Genomic DNA, 24,598 nt, shown 5'->3' on the forward strand with positions numbered 1-24,598 from the left:
TCCATCTTTTTTTTACAAATGTCTATATAGCAGACGGTACCTAGCGTGTTTACAACACAACGCGTCTCCAAATACGCAACAGTTTGTGGATCCGCCGCCGCCACTACCGCCGCCACTGCCGCAGCTGCAGTCAATGTGCCGTACGCTCATCCCGTGCTGGGGGGCTGCGTCAGTCGACTTCGGCACTGTTGCGGCAGTCCAATTTCGGCCACCTCCGCGCACCCTACGTTCACACTGTGCACACACCGAACAACGCGATCACGTTTCGACGGCGGCGAAAGTAATCTGCCTAACAAATTGAGTGTGAAATTTTGTAAACGCACTGGAAAACTGACATCACAAGAAAATTCAACCTACTTTGGAACATTACCCAAGCGCATTCATGTGAGTTGTGTGTCTAAATTAAATTGAACGCAAAAAATGCGAAAATTTAATAGAAAAGTTTGTGACCTTACGAAACTGTAATCAATCGTCACTTGCCAACGTTTAATTATTCTGTATAGCCTCGGCGAACTTATTTTTGGTATCTGGAGATAGTATTTGAACTTTTAGTCGACTTTAAATTGCGTGTGTACAACTTTTAAAGTTTCCCGACTTGAAAAGTTTTCTCACTTTTATGAATGTCCGTCACCGCAATCAGAAACTTAGTTAAATGTTTTAGTTAAAAAGTTGAAGCAGATTTATCAGATTTAACTTGTTGTTGTACTAGTCAAGTGTAATTGAAATTAGAAAATAAAACAAGTTTAGTTTTAGCGACTTGATTTGTACGTGCGTTGGAAAGCAATTTCGGGTTTGTCTCTGTTAATTTTAATCTATATTCACGGCGGCAATTGTACACAATTGTCCAAACGCTGAATAAAAAATAGTGCGATGCTAAAATATCGAATTTTTATTATTCTTTAGCCTGCAACCATACTTACAGGTATAACACAATCAAAACACAATTCCTTCGAGTTTAAAGTTATCTTATCTCAACTTTATGTAACTTGATTGTATAACTTTTCTAATTCATGTAAAAATGCAGTGCTCCAAGATAAATATTGCTGACAGCACCATTTCGTCAACACCGCCATTTTATGCAAATTCTATTCAAATTAACACCGATATTTTGCGGCGCCTGAGACAGTTGGTATATTTAGAACTTCTTTTCAAACCAATTTATCTACCGTACATCTAAATAAACATGACTTCTTATTTAGATCGAATCGTGTTTTTCTTTCATGCGTCTCCCTTTAGTTGTCCATGGCGGAAAAGCCACTTGCAGTCCGATCACGCGTTTGAGTTTTATTATTACGCCTCACACCTTGAAATGGTAATGTATTTAAAGAGAAAATCCTCATGAATAATTTATATTGATTTTGAGTGACACTTTTTAATTGTTTATTGTCAATATTTCAATATTTTTCATTTATACGAGAAGATTTGGAGAAGAGTAATGGGATTTGTTGAAATTTGAGATTTTTTTGCTAGAGGCAATTATGAAAAGGAATTTATCGAGTTAGCCAGTTATGGTGCGGTTTTGATTTATAAGCCTCGTTGCAGAATATAATTTATTACCTGAGCGTACGTTAGGTTAAACTACTTGGAAAATTGAAAATTGCTGGATTATACCAATTGCAAATTCAAACAGTTTTAATGGTAAAAAAGGATGTTAAAGTTATAATAAATGGTGTAAAGGTTTAGAAAATTATCTAAAGGTAAATATTATACTTTTTTAATCCTGGTTTTATTGTTAAATCTGTGATTTTTGTTTTAATTGTGTTTTTAATCCACTTTATAAAACACTAGTTTATGAAATAATAATTATGCACTTTAGCACATTTCCGATTAAATGTTTTATCAGCTTTTATCCCGCATTTTCACTCTGTAAGTTCTATTTTTGCAACAAAAAGTAAGTTACTTTTCTAAGTAAAGTTAAGTAAACACTTACTGTATGCTATACCCACACAATATCGCCGAAACGATATATTACTAAACCATTGCAAGTCAATGCCAGTAGGTGTGCTGATGAGACCTCTAATGGTCGAAATAGCTATCCACATCAGGCTTGGCAAATATTGCATTGACTTGTTAAAAATATGTTATATCGTTTCGGCGATATTGTGAGGGTATAGCGTACAGTTTACTTAGTGTTTACTTAACTTTACTTAGCTTATACTCACCCTCTCGTACTACCATTGTATTTCAATAAGTTACTTTTCTTTGGTCAAAAATATTTTTTTTCTAAAAATTTGTTGGTTTGGTGGTTTTCGCGTGAAAGCGTAAAAAATAAACAACCAAATGCACATTTGCATTTATAATGTTAGTTAGGATGTAGTTTCTGTAGTTTCCAAACCCAGTTGCAGATGATGACACGTTGATTGTTTAAATTACTAATTAGATGAAGAATGACTACGTTGTTATTATACCAATATAATATTTTTTTGAACACATACTTTTTTTTTATTAATAAAACTGATTACAATCAAAATGTAATCTAAATCCAAACCACCCCGCCAGAGTGTCTTTTTCATTTATTACTAATATAAGTATTTATATTATTACAAGTAATAAAACAGTTTTTTGTTTGTTTTCTTAGCTACTGAATAATAAATAAATCTGGTTCTTAAAAATACAAAAAGTCAGGATTATCTTTAAGGAATTTTGATCTTTGTACAAATTATGTTCTTTTCATTGGTTTATTATTATGTGATACATGCATAATATATGTGTATTTAACATATATTCTGTTCACAAAATGAAATGATAATATGAGAATAATTAAATTTATTGGTAATACCAGTGACAAAAATCATCCTTTTATTATTTTGCCTTATTACCTATATTTTAAAGTTCGGATGCAAAATCAAATATTGCATATTTTTGTTCATTTCTAAATTTGTGCAACACTCAATATACATAAAAACAATCCCAATATCCCAAATGGGCAATTCAACGGAAGAGCAAATGTTTTGTTAAGCAATAATTAATTTGTTTGCGTTGCTGTCCGTTGGGAAGTTGGACATTTACTCTTTACGGCAACCCATTTATTTTCTTTAATAATTGCAGATCGTTATCGGCAATCATTTATCATGATCATTTGCAGAGATTGTTATTAAAGCAATAAGCATGAAATTTCCGAGAGTTCAGGTAACTTATCAACTATTAGGTTCTTCTTTATGACTGGCTATTATTGAGCATGTTATTGTAATGAGGTGATCAGGAAGTATTATATATTGCGCTCAATAGCATAGTTATTATTATACTATTGCTTTTGATTGCTGCATTAGTACCGTATTCTGCCTGACACAGCTTTTTACTCCAATATATACTCTAGTTAAATGCTTTTTAATGTTTCTATAATGTTTTTATTTCTATGCATATAAATTGGCAACATTTGATTTGATTTTACACGAAAATCAAACTATATATAACCAAATTTCCGAATACCTAATTTACTTTGATGTTTGATGTGTTGCATATTTACTAGTCGCAGGTACAAATATTTACAGTATAACGTGTGGTTACATTAGCATATCATAACTTATCGAAAATTTTGATCTATATTTACTTTAATGTTTTATTACTGACGTCTTTCGAAACAGAGTCGTTATTTTCGAAATAGAATAAACTGAAAAACCAGGTTTTAATAGAATAGAAAGATCAGTTCCTGGTTGAACCTGCTATAATAACAATCTCATTTTTGATAGGTACTTTTTGCCATTGTTAAAACTGCAAAACATAAAATGATTGAAAGATGCATAATGTACATTAAAAAGCTCGGTTTAAGCTTTGTAAAAAAAAGTGATGAAAACATCAGTTCGCAGAATTCAGGGAAATTAATAAACGAGTTTTTCTTTTTTCTTTTCCGTTGACGGCCGTATATTCGCAGCCAAACGTAAACGTTACTGCAATACTATCGCCACACACATAAATTCGAACATTTACGTACGAGTTTTAATTTGAATCAGACAAACACAATTAAAAACGTAACGAATGAATAAGCTTGCGTCGTTATTGCATAAGGTACGTTGAGTGGCGTTTTATTTTGTTACACTTCATAGCGTCTTATATTACATCGTAATTCATAAAAGGGGATATTGAATCATAAACTTGAATAACAATGATGCGTAGGCGTAAAAGTCATTCTTGTTTAATAACAAAAGTAAAGACTAAGTATCTTGCTAACAATGCTAAATGTATAATACCAACATATAGAATATTTAATATTATAAAATAAGTTTACTGTTCCAGTTAATTAAATAATTTCAGAGAACGTCTGCGATGTCAGACGTGCAAACTAAAATGAGGTAAATGAAGTAAAGTATAAAAAATGCAAATGCAAGTGCTTTGCGAATTTCGCTTCAGAACGATTAAGTTTGAAAAAGATGCACTCTTGGGTTCTAAATGATTCAATACAAGCGCTAAATATTTCTCGTTATCGTGTTTCTGTGATGCTATTACCAATTCAGCGCTTTGTTTGGATCTATTGTATTACTATTTATACTATTCTTAGCCTATATATCTGCCTATAATTATAGTATGGTACAGCTCCGTCACAAATCACACAGACAGAATTATGATCAGTTTTCCAAAATGGAAATCGTACGAAAGTACCCCACACACGGGGTACCTTCGTGCATAGTGTGGGGTACTTTCGTACATGATGGGGTACCTTCATACAGTCAAAGAAAATAAACAATTGTTGATTAAATTTAATCATTTATTGAGATCAATTTAACACAGAATCAGCATTTTTGTATTAAGAACCAAGATATATTATTTAGGTATTCATAGGTATCATATAATATGCATTTGCTTCATTATCAGTCTTTGTAGTTTTCTTTTGCTTCTTTAAATTAAATGACTCTTTCGATTGAGATTTCCTCTTTATTGAAGATGCGTTATCTGCATCTAAGACAAGATGTAGAGCTTTGATGGCCTTAGCTTTTTGTTTTTTCTCTTGCACTTGCTTCTTCAATAGTCTTCCTTTTTCTATTTCTGCCAGTCTATCTTTTCCGGAGTATCAGTGTAAATTCTAGATTTGCCTGGTAGCTTTCCTTTCCTTGTTTTCTTTATTGAATCTCTGTCCACTCTAGGATATGGCCTGACTAACTCTGGGGTGATCAACCCCACAGCTGGTGAGCAATCTGTTACTGTTGTAGGTGATAGCAAAGATGGAGACACAGATGATGAACAACTTGGAAGGTTTTGTTGAATAAACTCTGTCTGTATGGGGTCTGCTGGTATGGTCTCTGGCACATCGTAATCTTGAACGGCTACAGAACTTGATTGCTTATCTTGCGTGGATTGTAACGCTTGTGGTTGTGAAGAAGTTGAAGCTTGTGGGTTCGTTTGAGCATCTTGGGTTGAACTAGAATAGTATACATTCACAGGTGCAAAATCATCGTCGCCAAAAGCTAACCTATTAAAAGGCCATATTCCGGCCTTCTCAAAGGCATGAGTGATATTTTTACCAGTAAAGGATTCAAAATATGCTATCTTAGCCAGTCGTGGTATATTATATATATTGAGGGTTTTGCCTGGGTTATTCACGTGCCAATCGTTAAAAGCTATCTTGAGTTTAGCCTTAAACGGTCCAAATACTCCGATGTCTAAAGGCTGGAGACGATGTGTCGTGTGGGGTGGAAAGGATAGATAAATAATCCCATTATCACGAGCATAGTTTACAGCTTCAATAGTCACATGGCTCTCATGGTTGTCGACAAGCAACAAAATGGGATTATCTTTAGAGCACGACGATTTCTTTTGGATGTGTTTCAGTACCTCTATAAATATAGCAGAAGTAATCCATCCATTTTTTGTTGCAACTCCCAGGCTTCCTTCTGGTGCACCTGTCATAAAGTGGTCCTTGAAGTGAACCCTCGGGAAGATAAATAGTGGTGGAATTGTATTACCACTAGCTGAAATTATTCCTCCAAATGTAACTAGTTCTCCCCTCTCTGCTGACACAAGTTGGCCTATTTGTTTTTGATTCTTTTCAGCTAAAACTTTAGGTGTGCTCAGCACTGTGGAAATTCGGACTCATCAAAATTAAAAATACGATCTGAAGTAAATTTGTACTTTGTTAGAACCTTTTCAAGGTTATTATAAAAATCAGTTACAGCAGTCTTGTTAAAAGCAAATGATCTAGCGGCGCTGGTATTTTCAGGCTTTCTAAGACTCAGGTTTCCGTTTCGCCTGCGGAAACTATCCAACCATTCTTTACCAGCCATTTTATTATGATGCCAACTCGGATGAAAATTAAGCTGATTGGCTTTTGCAAACTCATATGCCAATTTTCTGACCTGGATGATCGTCAGACCGTAGTGCATTTTGGAGCATTCAATAATGTAATTGTTTAAAAGGGCTTCCTCCTCAGTTGAAAACACCTGATTTGACGTAAACTTGGAAGTGAACGCACGGGTAGGCATATTTTCGGCAGCTTCTTGTTGATGAAACTTTTTCAGACGACTTTCGAGTGTTGTTGGTTTGACGCCATATTTTTGTGCAGATTTTCTAATAGATAATGTCTTATCCAAAACTTCTTTTATCGCCGATTCTATTGCACCTTCATCTACCTCTCCCGTCCTCGTCCCCTTTTTAATATATATTCGCGGCATGGTTCTGTAACAATATTAGATTTTACTGAAAAATAGATACATTTAAATGTCCAGTCAGGCACGGGGAGCATTCGTACACGTACGAATCTACCCCACCCCCTACCTGTACGAAGGTTCCCCAACACCAAAAAAAACAATTAATATCGAAAATAAAAATAACCGCTGAAACTGGGCCAAAATCTATATTTACATGCTAAACTAAGTTATTCCTTCACAAACTGTGTACATTCACTTTTACAATAGGAATAAAGCGTGAATAAACAAAGATGTTTAAAAACATAACCAAAAAAATACTTACTTGGCGCGAAATCACGTTACGACTCGTTGCGTCGAAGCCGGCGGCTGCACTGACGTCTCACCCCGCGAGTAACCTATGCGTGCGAGTGGGTCTCACGCACACAAACACAGACCTGTCAAAGTATTCTACAGTGGTAGGAATAAGGACTGTACGAATGCTCCTACTGTACGAATCCTACCTGCTCTCCCAAGTATCTTGCTAACAATGCTAAATGTATAATACCAGCATATAGAATATTTAATATTATAAAATAAGTTTACTGTTCCAGTTAATTAAATAATTTCAGAGAACGTCTGCGATGTCAGACGTGCAAACTAAAATGAGGTAAATGAAGTAAAGTATAAAAAATGCAAATGCAAGTGCTTTGCGAATTTCGCTTCAGAACGATTAAGTTTGAAAAAGATGCACTCTTGCGTTCTAAATGATTCAATACAAGAGCTAAATATTTCTCGTTAGCGTGTTTCTGTGATGCTATTACCAATTCAGCGCTTTGTTTGGATCTATTGTATTACTATTTATACTATTCTCGTAAGGCTTGAGTTGAGCTTTTAAGAATCTCAGAATGCCTCTTTAATAACTCAAATATTCCTTTCATTGCTTTTTGATAATGGAATTATGTTCCTCGAGGACAATTTCAAACAAATTAAATTTAATACTTCTGATATTGAAATATTTGCATACTTTTTTAAGCAAGAATTTTAACGATTTCAACATCTTCGCTATACATATAAATATCACAATGAATATATAGATTATATGGTTACACTACATATGATTATAATTTTTGGACTTCAAAATGGCTTAATTTTGATTAAATATTAAGATTGACTTCAACGTAGCTCAGCGAGATCACTCACTCACATCTCTACTAATATTATAAATGCGAAAGTCCTGATGTCATGCTTTCACGTAAACACTACTTAAACTACGATCATCATGAAAATTTGTACACATATTCTTAGTGGTCCCCGAATGGTTATAGGCTACTTTTTATTTAATAAAAAAATTAATTTAAAAAAAAAATAAAGAAATTGTTTAGCCAATAATACCTCTGCATCTGGCTATTTGACTACTTTAACGCCATCTAGCATTCCAGCAATGAAGCTCAAACCTAAGTACTATAGTACCATCACACTGTATTATCACACTGTATTACCGACAGCTACGTCAACATCAAATCCAATTGACTACACTATGGAGACTGTACACTATACTTCCATAGACTATACTTTCAGCCATTTTAAACTTCCCGCCATTCTACTTCATTGTTACTTCCTCTGTGACTACAGACGCGTACTTAAGCAACTTCATTATTTTAGATATTCGCGAGCGAAGCCAAGGTTAAAGCCAGTATTTACATAATTCAACACGAGATATGACACAACAGGGAGTTTCTTATTGCTTTAAACTAAAATTAAGGAGTGGTTGAAAATCTTATTGACATATTCGGTACATAATAAATCTAAGAAACAAAAAACGCAATTAGTTTGGTTTCTTTTTATTCAAATCTTCGCCGACAAACTCATGAGGCAAATAATAATAAAATAATATAAAATTAAACTATGTATGTATGTTACTTACAAACTCAGAAATGGCTGGACCGATTTTGATCAGATTATCAGCTAATCATCAGATTAACGTAGTGAGGGATTTTGTGAAGTTTGGTAGCAAAATTATAATATGAAGGGTGTAAAATTAGGGTTAAGAGAGGGTTAAGTGCTTATTTATATTTATAGTTACATAATTCAAACTTAGGTGGCGTTAACAGGCATAATTTGTATAAAATTCTCATAGACACCCATCCAAAACAATTTGTATGCCCAATAATTAAGGTAATTCAATCAAATCAAATTATTTCCATGCAAAACCGGATTATTGAAAATTGTTGAGGTTCATATTCAGCCAATGCTATTTATTGTTTACTGACTATAATGTAATCTACACCGTTATTTAGAACATGCTTACTTAACACTAATTTAGTTCCAATAAAGCAAACATAAACGCAAAGTTTGGATGAAATTTAAGCTGATGATGTTTTGAATATATAGACTCATGCATAAATTTAGAACAATTTGGAAAATTTTCATCAAAACTTCCAATTTTACACGTTTTATTAAATTAAATTTACTTGTATGAAACATTCACGCTAAAAATATATTTTCACCGTCTTCTACAGTCATCATAAGCCGTATAAAACGCAAAATATGTTTCATATTGTTTGCAGCACTCTTACCGTACACCCTCTTTATTCCTAAATAATACTTGATTTCGACGTTGTTAACCAACACCGTTGCCAGCCCACAATACCTAACAATACCTTTGTTTTATGGTGTATAATACATTCAATTTTTTCATATTACGTAATAATGTGGCATTATTATATAAACTTGAAAAATCTTGTTCAGAGTTGAAATTTATTACATACCTCTTTTGATATTCATATCACTTGCCATTGTATACATGCAAAACTATGCGAATATATCAAATAGTGCGTGCGGATCATACTGATGAACTTCATATGTCCTCACTATAAATGTATAAATAATTCATATAAGGAAATGAAAGTTATGCTAAAATTTCCTGTATATTTAAGTTTTATTAAATTATAAAAGCAATGGTGCAACAAACATTTTCCTCCTAAAAGCCCATACTTTGCAAATTACTTTATTTGCGTTTCATTAATTTCAAATCAATCATAGCTCATAGACACCCATCCAAAACAATTTGTATGCCCAATAATTAAGGTAATTCAATCAAATCAAATTATTTCCATGCAAAACCGGATTATTGAAAATTGTTGAGGTTCATATTCAGCCAATGCTATTTATTGTTTACTGACTATAATGTAATCTACACCGTTATTTAGAACATGCTTACTTAACACTAATTTAGTTCCAATAAAGCAAACATAAACGCAAAGTTTGGATGAAATTTAAGCTGATGATGTTTTGAATATATAGACTCATGCATAAATTTAGAACAATTTGGAAAATTTTCATCAAAACATCCGATTTTACAAGTTTTATTAAATTAAATTTACTTGTATGAAACATACACGCTAAAAATATATTTTCACCGTCTTCTACAGTCATCATAAGCCGTATAAAACGCAAAATATGTTTCATATTGTTTGCAGCACTCTTACCGTACACCCTCTTTATTCCTAAATAATACTTGATTTCGACGTTGTTAACCAACACCGTTGCCAGCCCACAATACCTAACAATACCTTTGTTTTATGGTGTATAATACATTCAATTTTTTCATATTACGTAATAATGTGGCATTATTATATAAACTTGAAAAATCTTGTTCAGAGTTGAAATTTATTACATACCTCTTTTGATATTCATATCACTTGCCATTGTATATATGCAAAACTATGCGAATATATCAAAAAGTGCGTGCGGATCATACTGATGAACTTCATATGTCCTCACTATAAACGTATAAATAATTCATATAAGGAAATGAAAGTTATGCAAAAATTTCCTGTATATTTAAGTTTTATTAAATTATAAAAGCAATGGTGCAACAAAAGTGTTCCTCCTAAAAACCCATACTTTGCAAATTACTTTATTTGCGCTTCATTAATTTCAAATCAATCATAGTTAATTTCTAATATAAATTCATATACAAAATGATAAAAATTCTATACTTGATTTAATCCTTTATTAAATTATTAAATTTCATATTTTGACGGTTTCATTAATTAATTTGATAATTGAATTTTGTTAAAGCCCTAAATTTACCACATCAACACTCGCCCTTTGGTCTTTAATCATTATTCATTTGGGATTGCATACTGTGCGTCGGTTAGGGTCGTAAGTTAATAAAGTATTTTATGTACGATAAATCCATTAGGCTGAAATATTTGGGCCGCTGCGTGAAGGTGTAATATAATATAAACTTTTTTAAGATTTCCCAATAAAATGTTAACCCAGAATCGGTTTATTGCAAGTTTATTGCATGTGTTATGAAATCTGGGAGTTTACAGCAAACGCACGTGTCGTTTTTCGTGAAAACTCTTTTACCTCATTTTCGTGATATTGCAATAGTTGCGAAATATCTTGTTAGCAAATTTGTAGAGTACGAATGTACAATGTACCATATCTGCGAGTTCACAGAATGTCACAAAATCATATATGCATACCAATAAGTAGTTAATAATTGTTATTCGCAACGTTGCATTCGGATTTTTAAATTGTAGGGGAAAGTAGCCATATTTGGACCATTTTTATATTTTTTGATTTATAGAGCCACATATAAACTGTCAATAAAAATTAAGTAGCGGAAAAGTAACTCACAAGGCTTACCCACAAAATGATATTTTTGGTTTAAGTAAAAATTATATTTATACCCCTCAAATTTCAATTTAAAAAAATTGTGTTTTTGGTCCAAATTAAGAAACCGGTTTCCTAAATTGGACCATGCTTTTTTAACGGCAATTGACACAATAGTAAATTTTAGTTTTAGCACTAACACAAGCACATTTTGTATAAACCAAAGTGCGGCATTTCATACAGTGGATCATTTCGAAGATTTGTGCTCGACCACAAGCTTTTCTAGGAGGTCGAAAAAATGATATACGTTTTCCCTATTAAAACCCCGGTGCCTGTCTTCGGTCCAACTTCGGCAACTTGAAGAATTTATATTTAATGATCAACGACAATCTTAATATAAATTATAGATAAATAAAGAAGCTTTCTGATGATAAAATAATAATCGGTAAAACTAACGTTTTAACGGCTTGACAGCTCTTGCACTTACGTCGTTATAATAGATTTGATAATCAATGATACACGAAGTTGTTGTCACGACGAAAGCACGCGGCAAGTTTTAACCCAAATAGTTGCATTAATTGTTTATAAATACGAGTAAAAGAAGGGGCCAGTCAATTTTTGCATAAACTTCAACAGTCCGCGGATATCGTGGTGGTCCAACTTAGGCGCTGGTCCAAATTATGCTACCTTCCCCTATGTACCTGCATTTCAGTTCAATATAAATACGAATAGCAATATATTTCACTAGCATTTCTTTGCGACTTTGCAAGAGTAGATTTTAATAAAAAGTATCTAACTAATTAATTTCTTGCTTCTTGCACCTATTACAGGCTGACTTCTTGAATAAAACTCTGAATTTTAATTTTTTAAATTAGAAATGAGAAATGCTAATGATCTACATATATTAGTACCACTTCGTCTTGAATTATGTAACTACGAGTAAAACAATGATTGAGTCTCTATAGCAACTTTCATACTTTATTTTATGTTCTTCAATTAATATTTTTGTAACTTAAAGTAGTCTGAGAGTAAAGAAATTAATTACTGAATTTATCTTAATAAGTTTAGCCGCAAAATTAATGTTAAAATAGGAACTAGTTTTATGCTTTTTAGTGAGACTTACAAACGTCAAATATATAAAAGAAAATTTGATACAACATTCATAACTCAAGAACGACTTGGCAGATTTGGATGATCTATGATTCATTTGATATTTCTCCGTCTCAAATAGCAGAATAAGTATTAGAATGTCAAAAATGATTATTAATTAAAGGGCCTTAAATAAAGATTGAAAATTTGGATACAAATTTACTCATAGTTATAGTTTAATAATTGAAGCAGAGATGGCACAAAAGTGCATAACTAGCGTTTTTCATTTCTTTAAAATAAAATTGCAGTTTATTGATGAAATCGATTAAATCTTGCACCAAAAAGTAAAAAATAATAACATTTTTACTAAAGACTGAAGTGTCAAAGTTACTCGCAATAGCAAGTAAATATAAATATTGATAGATAATATATTTAGTAATTTACGGTATTATTAATGTCGATAATCTAAAAATTCATAGCCAAACAGTAGATACATTCGTAAGTTTTCATAGTTATTATCACATTTATTGCCTCTCCCTCGGTCCATAAACATATCAAAAAGGTGATATTAATGTCATTACAGATCTCCGCCATCCAGCTTGTGATGAAACAAGTGGCATTGGTGCGAGCAATGGTGCGCAACGTTTTATTTCCCAACAACATGACGGTGTCGCCTACGATGTATTTCAACGTCACTCAGCGCCAGCAACAGAATCTCTCCGCCCCCGTTGATTGCATCTATGTGACGCGCAGCGAGTGCACAGACGGCTGGTTCGCCGATTTCGCAATCGAATACGGAAAGACATATCACGTTTATCTGGCGATCGTCGTTTGCTGCTTTGGCACCATTGCGAATATGTTGAATATTGCGGTGTTGACGCGCAAGGACATGGCGAGCGCACCTATCAACCGCATCTTGACCGGGATAGCCGTCGCCGACATGATGATCATGGTCGAGTATATACCGTTTGGATATTACTATTACGTAATACTTCCTGGAAAAATGAACTTTCCGTATTGGGGCGCTGTCTACATGCTGGCGCATATGCATTTTGCGCAGATTATGCACACGACGTCCATTTGCCTGACATTGACACTCGCTATATGGAGATATTTAGCTATTGGGTAAGTGACAATTAAAAATATTTTGTTGTAATTGAATTATTGACATAGGGGCCTCGGTAAAACATGTTTAATTAAAAATTAAATATTTAAACATGTTTTTATATATTCTAGAAATTGAATAATAATTTTCTCATGTCTTAAAGAATTCGTAAACAATATCAGACTTGAGCTAATCAACAGTCTCTTTGTACTTCTTTACGAACACGCACGTCGTATAGCGTATAATGTCGTTTCTAGAGTAATTTCTTGGAATGTCTTTATAAGCAACAACACAATGTTCTCACGCATGATTGCGAGACGGTTGTTTAAGATGTTGTTTTCCCTCTTAGTGCGGTGGAACAAGCTTTTGTCGAAACATGACACAACAAGAAGTAGATGACATTTAATATGTAATTACACTTGATACAAGTATATATATACATGAATACATTTTCAGTAAATATAAATGAGTGTGATAAATACGGAGAAAATTAATTTATAAATAAAATTAAAAACACTTGTGCAAAGTGAACAATTTAATTACTAACAGGATTCGATGTTTGTGTAAGCGACGGTGATGAGTTTGGTCTGAGGGCCTCGGGTCACCTGTTTTAATCAAATATTCTGTCACAGTCCTTGTTTGGTTGCTGTCCAGGTCATTTTGTAAACTGTTTATGAACAAACAGCCTCACGACAAGAGGTTAAGTATTTGACTAGTAAAAATATTACGAGATTTTGCTCTCTGTAACTTTTAAAAAGCAATAAATTATTATATTACTAGCGACCTGCCCCGGCTTCGCACGGAAGTAAAAAACCGCATCAAAATCCGTTGCGTAGTTTCAATGATTTAAGCATACAAAGAGACAGACAGAAAAAGCGACTTTCCTTCTCCAAACAAAAACATCAACCGGTCAACTTCAACCCACACATACACACATACACACGTCTATGCTTGGAGGGGGAAGCTACGAAGCATCGCACAAAGAGCAGACGGGAATAATCGAAAACTTTGTATTTACGACATCACATTAGAAACCTCAAAAATAACAGTACTTCTCCACTATTTAATGGATGTTATTATACATACAAACCTTCCTCTTGAATCACTCTATCTATTAAAAGAAACGGCATCAAAATCCGTTGCGTAGTTTCAAATATTTAAGCGAACAAAGGGACCGGAAAAAAAAGCGACTTTACTTTATACTATGTAGTGATTTTAAATTACAGTGTAACTTCTTCATAACGTGATTCGATATAATAACAAACGCTCTTTATCCGCGAAATTTGTACAACTTTGTTGGCAAAATACTTATATTCGGTTACTTTTCTATTCTTCGATGTAACGACCGCTCTCAATAGCGTGACAAAATGCTTGGTCCCTGGAGCGTCGTTATAACGAAATTACATTGTATTTCTGTATACTCGAAATAAACGGTGGAAATTCGTGAAATTCGCGTTGCAGCAACCACAACCTCAATGAATTCCTTTTCTTATTTTATTTTTGTATTAAAACGTTTTCTATCTAATCTAATTGTGCATCTAAACAAATTTTAAATACATTCTTGCACAAAAAATCCTCAAAATTAAAAAAAAAACTGTTTTTTTAACATATTTAAAGAATAATTTTGGCAAGAACATTTTACTGCGGTGTCCAAACAGTGAAGTATGAGTTAAGTATATTTTATGCTAATTTATAACAAATATAAAGTAATAATGATTAAATATAGGGACTAGAGAAATTAATTTGTTATTCCAAAATCCCTAAAAACCGATAAACATGTTATTTTAATTGGGTATTCTCAGAATTTAGATAACGTCCAATTTATTGGTATAATATTTATCATTACAATTGAAATCTTTGCAAAGAAATGTTTCAAATATCTTAACAGTATCATTATTTATTCAATGCTGCCCCATGTTCAGGTGATATATTACTATGTTACTAGGTACTATGCTAATCTATTCACTTTGACAGGGTAGTTTCAATTCAAATAAGATTCAATTCAAACGTCGATACGAGTGAAATATTAACTCCACATTCTCCCTTGTTCCAGCTATCCGAATCAAAGCCACATCTTGTGCTCAGAGGGACGCTGCACCTTGGGAATCGTGTTAAGTTATTTCCTCCCTGTGTTGCTTTGTTTCCCCACGTACTTCGCGTTCGAGATACAATCGACCACGGTCACCGAGGAAAACGAGAACTTCATCCTCCATCACGTCGGCCTCAGCGAATTAGCCAACAAACACAATTATTTCGTGATCAACTTCTGGCTCTATGCGGTGGTCATAAAACTCCTACCATGTTGTATACTAACCGTCATCAGCTGGTGGTTAATCAAAACACTCTTCGTCGCAAAGAAACGCAAGCAGGTTTTGCGAGGTTACAATGCGTGCATGATGACTGATGCTCCCACAACGGGTGGTCTCACTGGGGGAGCACCACCACGTGCAACAAAGGCAGAAAGACGTGCGGATCGTACAACGAAAATGCTCGTGGCCGTCGTCCTACTGTTTTTGCTCACCGAGTTTCCGCAGGGAATATTTGGCTTACTAATAGGTCTGAAAGGAAATTGCTTCTTCAATAATTGTTATCACAAGTTTGGAGAGATAATGGATCTGCTCGCGTTGCTCAATGGAAGCATCAATTTTATACTTTACTGTTGGATGAATCGAATGTTTCGCATTACCTTTGGGCAATTATTCAAGTCGAAGGTGTTGGCCAAATGGGTCCCGCCGGCAAACTCCGAAATTTACACGACGTACGTATAAATGTTACCTGTGTTGTTTCGTGACTAATCAAGGACGAATTTCAACTGCGACTGTGATATAATTATAAGAGGGTGGAGAAAAGCAGCTCATCAAAAACTTTTAATTCGAATTTATATCAAACTTCTGTGATACTTAAATATTCTTTTATTATTTATGTTAAGTCCTTGCTTGCATTTTTATTCCACAACAGAAAATGTTTTCTCTAGAAGCATAGAACGATAAACTTATTAAATGCACACTGCACTCTGCAAATTAGATAATTGTTTACCAACTGGGCAGTGCCGTCATAGTTAAGCTTATTATGCGTGTGTTTGGCGAAAATTCGAAATGGCATCTTGTCACGTTTTGTTTGCTTTGCTGCTTGCTTTACGTCGCTTGGCACGGTACGGTAGTTGAGATTTGATTAATCTCCACGGGTCTAGTTTATGTGATTAATCCACCACCAATGCTTACAAACGAGACCGCACACAACAAAAATCGGTGTTTCCGCTGAAATGTGATTGCGTTGTTTGCGATTCTGCTTAAACGTGTTCAAATTTCATTGTATTCATAGTATGTTTAGTCTGAGCAAATTAATTTTGATAATTGAAACTTAATATGCGCATTAATACCAATATGTTTGATTGCCTATGTTGTCCCATTTACAGGTCTGATAACACCGGAACTTCAAAACTATAAATCTAACTTAATACTACTTAATATATAATCTATAGATGGTAATGAATGCGTCAAATTTTTATATGAAAAGTAAGAAAAACAACGATAGTTTCAATATATTACTGTTGATATATGATTTCAATACAAACTAACATATTTATTTTGCATTTTGCGATTGCTGGTATACTTCGTAATACACGATTAATACGTTACCAAATTTGTCATGCATTACGGGATAGAAATAGTAAGATCATTGGAGTTTGTTCCTATCCTTCAAAAACAATTTCCAAAAATAAAATAAAAAACATAAAACTAGCTTTTGCCCGCGACTTCGTCCCGATAGTGTTTAATAAAAATGTAATTCGTTTTTACCCTCTTGTTTTAGACATAGTATGTGTCAATTCTATAAATAAGATTTTATTTTAAAGAAATTAATTATATAAAGAATTGCTAATAATGCACTTCAGAGCGCCACCTCGGATTCAACTATTTAACTATAACTATGACTGAATCTCAATACCAATTTTTATTTTGTAGAAAAGGGCTGTTTTTAAGGTTTTCCCGACAATTATCTGAATTTTCCTCGCCATAAAAACTATCCTTGGACTTTAACGAACATTTTAAAAAAGAGTTGGCCAAATTGGTCTAGGCGTTGTTGAGTTATGCGCTTACCAACAAATTTTGCGATTCATTTTTATATTATAGAAGATATAAAATGCAAAGTTTCATTTTTAGGGAAGTGTCATGCTTATTTTACTGCTATTTTGAGTAAAAACATAAATAAAATGAACGGAAGTTGTAGTACCTTATAGATGCCACCGCGTTTTGCGATTCAAGTCAATATTTTTATTTTATAGTTGTTTTGTTAAACTATGTGTAACCATATTTACGTACGTTCAACCAACGTGGTTTACGCTATCCTTAAAAACCTATTGACAAAACTTTTACAACTCCATTAAATGCTTCTTTAAACTTTCCTAAACCATATACAAATAACCAAAGTTGTCAAACATTGTCAAAAATCGTCTATAACGTGGTATGCCAGTTAACCAAAAAGAACGAATTTTTAAGCTAGTAAGTAAAATTCAATGGTGTCTGCACGAAACCCCAACATCGAAAAATATATTCCATGTGATACGTCATATCTTGTCTAGTCATTAAATACTAATCAACTAATCCATTGAATGCCCACAGTTATTATCCGTGCTCCCTTTGCATGCTTACATGTCATTTGGTTTGGTAAGTTGTTTTTTATTCAAATTTTATACCAATTTAAAAAAACCAAAAAGGAAGCAGAAAATATTGACCAAACGAAATGTTTATATAACTCAATAGAATAAATTATTTAAAACGTAGGTAGATGATATCGGATCAATAATCGTGCGCAGCATGATTAATTAAATGTCATCCTCTCAATTTATTCTCTACCAAGTATTATGTGGTGAGTGTTAGTGCCAGTGCCACCGATGAAACACTCACAGAGGACATTTTGTTTGACCGTCTGGTCGCCAAGCAATGTATTATACCGTGTATCCACAAGCTCACTAACTTTGTGTACAACACTGCTGTAATGTGAATTGTAATTAAAATGAACAAAGGACAATGTTTGCTTTTTCTGTTCTTACAAAGTATTACAATCGTATTTGCAAAGTAGTTAAATTATATAAATTTAATTTAGTATATACAGGAAATGTTTATAAATTTGTTACGATGGTATTCTATGGTCCAACATACATTTTATGCTAAAATGTTTCGAAAACTATTTTCGTACGCCGATGAAGAGTGATATAAATTAACTGAATTTTAGTTCTATGTTGTTAACGTATGCACTCGTTTTATACTTGATTCCACTATAAACTGTTTAGTTGTGGTGACAGGACATATAATCATATCAACGTGAGACAGGTGAAAACGTTAATAATATGAAACTAAAATTTTCATTATATGAATGTTATGAACTAATTAAAACGTAACTTAATCCCAACAAACATGACTGTCAAGTACATTTGAACAATAAATAATTCAACGATTTTAACACATGTAATGTTATCAATGTATATTCTTTAGTATTACTTCAATGTTACATTGATTGTTAAATAGCTGAAATAGTACCTACTCATTGCGTGTATTTGTCCATTTATACAGTGTGTAATTTAGACAAACATCAGTTCAGTGAAAAAATGTACACATGGTCATTGCAGAGTAAAATTTGTTGATTTTGTAATTATTATAAAAACAATGTGCTGTATTATACTATGTTTTTATTAAAATAAATATTTGAATAATGCAAATGGAATCACTTTATTAATCATTTGTTGGTTTATTATTTATAGCCCAATAAATATTAAAAATTGGTATTTTGAACATTTTTCCTGTAATCCTAAATAATTGTTTATTTATGGGACGTGTTTACGCAAAAACCGCTCAATCAATTTTGACAAATTTTGGCTTAGAGATGTTTTTGGACAAGGAAAAGCAAAAAGACTTATTTTTGCAGAAAATATAGCTTTCACAGTATAAAATAAAACATAAAACTAGAAATAAAAGTTATATTATAATAATAGTTAGGGGAGAGGGGGGCAAAGTGGGCCCCATAAGCGAAAAAAGGGGATTTGTTTACCTTTTTTCACTCGTTACCCTATTTTTTACATCCTTGTTCAGTATTCTATATTAATAAGCCGTGTCTATCAAAATAAAAAAAATTCAGAATATAGGGCAAGTGGGCCCCCGCCCATAAAAATTTTGCTATTACCTTTGTATCCATTTTTTGCTTATATATTTTTTTTTTAAATTCTTACTTCGAATTTGTTGATGTGAGTTATTTTCCCCTCTTATTTATCAAAAATTTTAGGAGGCCCACTTTGCCCCTCAATTTTTTAAGCCACCTGAATTTCAGGGTCCCACTTTGCCCCCAGGGGCCCACTTTGCCCCCTTCCCTTAAATAATTCAAATTCTTATTTTCTTGAATTAAAGCAAAAAAAAATTATTAAAGATATATCAATAAGAAGGTTAAACTAATTTTTATTAAAATATTTGCGGACAAAATCACGAGTAAATAAAAAATTGAAGTTAATTAAAAATGACTTCAATGCAGCTTTGTATATATTCCATTTCATTTTCATGCAAATTTTTAAAAATTTATCTAATATTTATGTGTTTCTTTGATGACTCCTCCGCAAAGTTTTTACAGCAAACATATATCTTTGTATTTACTAAATTTAATTTTAAAATAGTTTGGTGCTTCATTATTAAATTTTTGACAGCACAGTTGAGTGTCAATTTGGTAACATCCGAATATTTTTATTTATTGAAGCGTATAATTTAGTTATAATTCTGATTTTTTTTTTGTGCACAACTGCGTATACTGAAATCGACAGTTGGTTTTATTAATGAACAGCATCCAATCAGATGGAAATTGTTTATAATTTGGTTAATATATATGTGTACCTATACATATTTTCACTAATTTATAGTAAAATAAAGCAATGTTTGCTCAGTAAAATATTTATTAAATATATTTACAAATCAACGCAAATTGTAGTTTGGTTAAATTATTAACATGTTGACATTTTATTTATTCATGCAATTACTGGGAAGTAAACTAATTATACTTCTATAAATGGCTAAACCATGCACAAGTGACGGCTTTCCACCCGCGCATTTTATATATAATTTTGCTGATTGGAAAGTTTTGCATTGTTTTCAATAGATCTTTTGTTATTATTTAAGACTCTGTTTATAAGTAAGTATTGCTTTTGTTTTAAAAAAATATTATTTACATATTCTGATTTTATTTTGATAAATTTTAGGATAATTGATTAGTAAATACTGTTTTTATAACATATTGTTATTTATTTAAAACATTTTATAGTATACGAGCACTAGTGGTTTTGCCATATAAATTATTTTTAAAAATTTTCTTTGAGCGGCATGAAAAATGATTAAATTACTAAAATGGCTATAAAGAAATAGGGGTTGGTAATAAAAAACTAAAAATTTAGGGTTGTATGTATTTTTTAATGCCACATTATAAAAAATAAAAACAAAAAAATTCGTCCGAAAATTAAAAAAAGTTAAGGGTGAACAACTCTTATCACTTAGGGGTAGATAGTAGCCGATTCTCAGACCTACTGAATACGCATATAAAATTTGGTAAAAATCGGTAAAGCCGTTTCGGAGGAGTACGGAAACAAACACTGTGACACGCAAATTGTATATATTTAGATTAAACAAAAAAGGTCTAAAATTTATTTTCCAATATTTTTGTAAAAAAAAGTGTAATTTATGACAAAATTTACAACGAGAAAATGTCGTAAACAATTAATTTATGTCATTTAAGAACGCCTATCAAAAAATTGAGTTTTTTCTTAAAAAAAATCGGAAATTCCAAAGTAAAATGTTATTCTATTTGTCGTGGTATGTACTACATATAGATTACTCAATTAAATTATTTAAAATAACATAAATAATTTAATTTTCTGAATAAAACCCCTAACAATGCATTCGTACAAGGTATTTATTTATTTGTGAGCAATACCGTATTTTTATGAGCTTTTCGTGACGCAAACCGTGAATTAATGCCGGCGAATATCACTTCAAACACAAAAATGACAAAAGCGAAAATAATCCCAAGCGCTAACAGATAAAAAGCCGTCTGAACATCCTCAAAATTGAAGGCTTTCTGAATCTGCTCCAGGACTTTTGTGTGAATTTTCTTCCTCATTATGAATCCGTAGAGCGTATCGCGATACCATTTATTTATCAGTCCGCTCTCGAGAAATCTAGTAAGCAAGTCATTGAAGCGCGGCAAGAACGGCGAGTTTTTTTGCACCGCATACGCAAGAAAATACGACGAGGGACACTCGGGCACAACGTGCAGCATTGGCACGCCTTGATCCGAAACGAACTTGGTCTGTATCAAGAAGAACGCATCCTGTCTCCGTTCCACAGCGACGATATCCCGTCGGTACGCCGACCGATTGATCGCTTTCTCTGACAAGTACACACGTCTCGATTTCAATTTCTTTAAAATCTCTGACTTGCCATCCTGAAACACATCTACGCTTGTCGCGATCGGCAGTCCAGAATCGTACAACTCCTGGAGCGTATTTATGCGTGGATAGTAGACGATACGCGAGAATGAATTGAACAGCGAGCCTTGGAAAATACCCGCAACGATAACGTTGAATATCATACACGATGCGAGGATAACTCTCTGGTGGTAGATAGACGTTGGAGTGGGGACGGCTTGTCCGACCGAAATGCCGAACACGTCGACTAAATCATTCGCCAAGGGCACAGCGCGTATACGATTGTAAAAATCTATCCGTCGTCCGAAATTGAAACACAGCGCTAGCACAATCATCATAATAAAAATGACAAGCCACGTTTCAATTTTAAAACATCTGAATATCATCACCCACTGTGGCATTCGTTTCGGCATCGGCACGATAAAACACGCAACGTCATTGGTAACCGGTGTTGTGTATTCAATATTACGCGTGTCCAACGCAGTCATGAAACGACTGTTTGCAGCAAAATCGGCTTTTTTATAAACAACGTGTGCTAGACTACCGATGTACGTACCATTGGAGAGTTGATAGCCGTAATCACTGGAATCGACAATGTTGACGACAAAGTTTAAATAGTACGCCATGTTGCCGAGCACGCAACCATCGAAACCGCTAAAACCGTGCGCTAGGTCCGTATGCATGCAGTCGTAATGTATCATCGTCTCCGGTAAATCTTTCACTGCGCTCGGCGTGCGCTCGAATAATGTCACATTCAGCGTCATGCCTTTCAAAGAACGCAGTGTGTTAATCACCCGAAAGGGATTCGCACGCGCTTCACTCAACGTGCGGTGTTTTATTAGTCCCCATGTCATCGTTGAGTTATCATAGAAGAACGGATCGTATTTGAATATTATACGTGGATTACAACTGCATGGCGCCAGCGTAATCATGTTTAGTACTTTGAATTCGTGCCAGATCATTGGTAATATTTTACCGAACTGCTCGTTTTTTATGCATGTATTATCGTAATGTTCAACGAACAGGATTAGGTATGTTGCACGTGTGTTACGTATGATCTGCGTGGGTTGTGACTTGAGATAGTGCTCGAGTACGATTTCATTCCAGACAATGATTACGTAAGCTTCCTCCTGATCACCGGAAAACGAACGGGCCTGATTGAGTTCCACGCGCAGAGCTGTTGGTAATTCCGGAAGTGAGTCGTAATTTCCGAAATCATTAACCACTTTTAAAGAAACAGAAATTTCACATTTTAGTTGCGATTTTATAGATTCACATTTTATGGTGTACTAAATTATATAGCCAGTGATATTATCGAAAGTAATAAAATTTTGTAACGATTAGATCAGAAGATTTAAAATTATTTTTCATGTTCGTCATTTAGAAGACATTAATGTTTTGCCATTTAACAGATGCTCAAAAGAAAAATAATTAAACTTTTTCCAGCAATTTTTTTTAGTTTTACTTTCAGCAATTTCATGTCAAAGAGAAATTATCAAAAGGTTTAGAATTTCGATATTGAGCGTGACTTTAATGAGAAAGTTTTTATTAACGAAAAATTACTGAATAGATGCATTACCCAGATAGATTTTATATTGAAAATTTGAATTGTGGAAGTTTTTGCGTGAGAAAATCAGAATTGGGAATATATTGCTCGTTTTGAACGTTTTTTTTTTTTATAAAATTTTACTGGAAAATAATTACGTTCACACCTCCTAAAACATTTTCACGGAAGTGTTTTGAAACTATACTACAAAGCAACGTTCAAAATTACAATTTTACACTAATTGGCATCCATTAGCAGAAAATTTACCTTGAATACTGCGTTTGGCCCTGGTTCGGCTGATATTGTACAGATCAATGCGTACACTGCGCTCAATTTCACGCGAATATACCAATTTGAGAAAATTGTCCACGTAGTCTTTAAGATGGCCATCGAAGTGCTTCGATGTGAGTATTTTTAGCGTTATTGTAGCCGCTTCTGCAAAGAACCAAGCGTGCACCTCCCACATATCGTCCTCTTTTAGTATGCATTTCTCGTCGTCGCCATTTTCGGAAACTAAACCGGCAAAAGAGTTGCCTACGTTGCTTAGCAACGTCAATAGCAGCGTTGTTATAAAAATAGAAATTAACCTCGACGGCATGCTACTTCTGCATACTTTGAACCAATCTGCATATTCAGTTACAATTCTTTTGAGTTTTCGAAATAGAATGCCCGCTGGTATTATCGTGCGCGAATTTTCCAATCGCTTCCGCGCTCGGGCACGCTTTAAATACGCATGGCGTGTGTAGCGACGCGTTTTGAGAGCTTTTCGAGTCTACTCATGAACACAATGCGATTGTGTATGAAATGACAAATTGTATGCGAAGCAACGAGTATTACTTGAATATCCGCCACTGATTGACAACGCAAACGTAAACAGCCAGACATGTTTTTCACAAACGACTCTCCGAACGCTCATATATATTGGTCGCTTTATAATCAACATTGAAATGATAAATTTATCACCAGCGGCAATGTGTGTGTGTTGAGGGCGGGTGTTGGACATGCCCGGGAAATGTAAAGAAACCTGTTCGGCGTATGCACGTCAAACCTTGTTTGTTGTCGAGCGTGCACTTCGGGCCTTCAAACTTTTATTTGTATTTACACATTAAACAAGTGGTCGTTAAACGACAGTCCATCATGCCACACCCATTTATTAAACTTTTTTTATTTCACGTTGATGTAGATTTTCCGTTTTAAATCTCGTAAAAGTGTCAATAAAG

At 33.6% G+C, this 24,598-nt stretch overlaps 2 protein-coding genes and 1 long non-coding RNA gene across 3 annotated transcripts; 1 reads left to right on the forward strand and 2 right to left on the reverse strand.

Annotated features, from left to right (window-relative positions):
• Positions 1–107: 107 nt before the first annotated feature.
• LOC135799094 (G-protein coupled receptor dmsr-1) lies at positions 108–18,405 on the forward strand. The gene is made up of 4 exons (XM_065312113.1): positions 108–384; positions 12,856–13,397; positions 15,431–16,135; positions 16,793–18,405. The coding sequence occupies exons 2-4, from the start codon at positions 12,877–12,879 to the stop codon at positions 16,821–16,823; spliced, it is 1,257 nt and encodes a 418-aa protein (XP_065168185.1). The 5' UTR covers positions 108–384; positions 12,856–12,876; the 3' UTR covers positions 16,824–18,405.
• Positions 6,048–7,082, reverse strand: LOC135798960 (uncharacterized). The gene is made up of 2 exons (XR_010549822.1): positions 6,901–7,082; positions 6,048–6,606 (listed from the first exon to the last, which is right to left on the reverse strand). It is a non-coding gene; the product is annotated as an uncharacterized lncRNA (long non-coding RNA).
• A 2,324-nt stretch (positions 18,406–20,729) lies between the features above and the next one.
• Positions 20,730–24,070, reverse strand: LOC135798570 (uncharacterized). Its single transcript, XM_065311435.1, has 2 exons — positions 23,646–24,070; positions 20,730–23,057 (listed from the first exon to the last, which is right to left on the reverse strand). Exons 1-2 carry the CDS (start codon positions 23,974–23,976, stop codon positions 21,319–21,321), a joined length of 2,070 nt encoding a protein of 689 aa, XP_065167507.1. The 5' UTR covers positions 23,977–24,070; the 3' UTR covers positions 20,730–21,318.
• Positions 24,071–24,598: the final 528 nt, after the last annotated feature.

This window comes from Atheta coriaria, unplaced genomic scaffold (genome assembly GCF_025399875.1).
Source record: "Atheta coriaria isolate IRGN ID8LTWV9N9 unplaced genomic scaffold, Caltech_Dcor_3.1 hic_scaffold_9_pilon, whole genome shotgun sequence".
Classification (NCBI taxonomy): domain Eukaryota; kingdom Metazoa; phylum Arthropoda; class Insecta; order Coleoptera; family Staphylinidae; genus Dalotia; species Dalotia coriaria.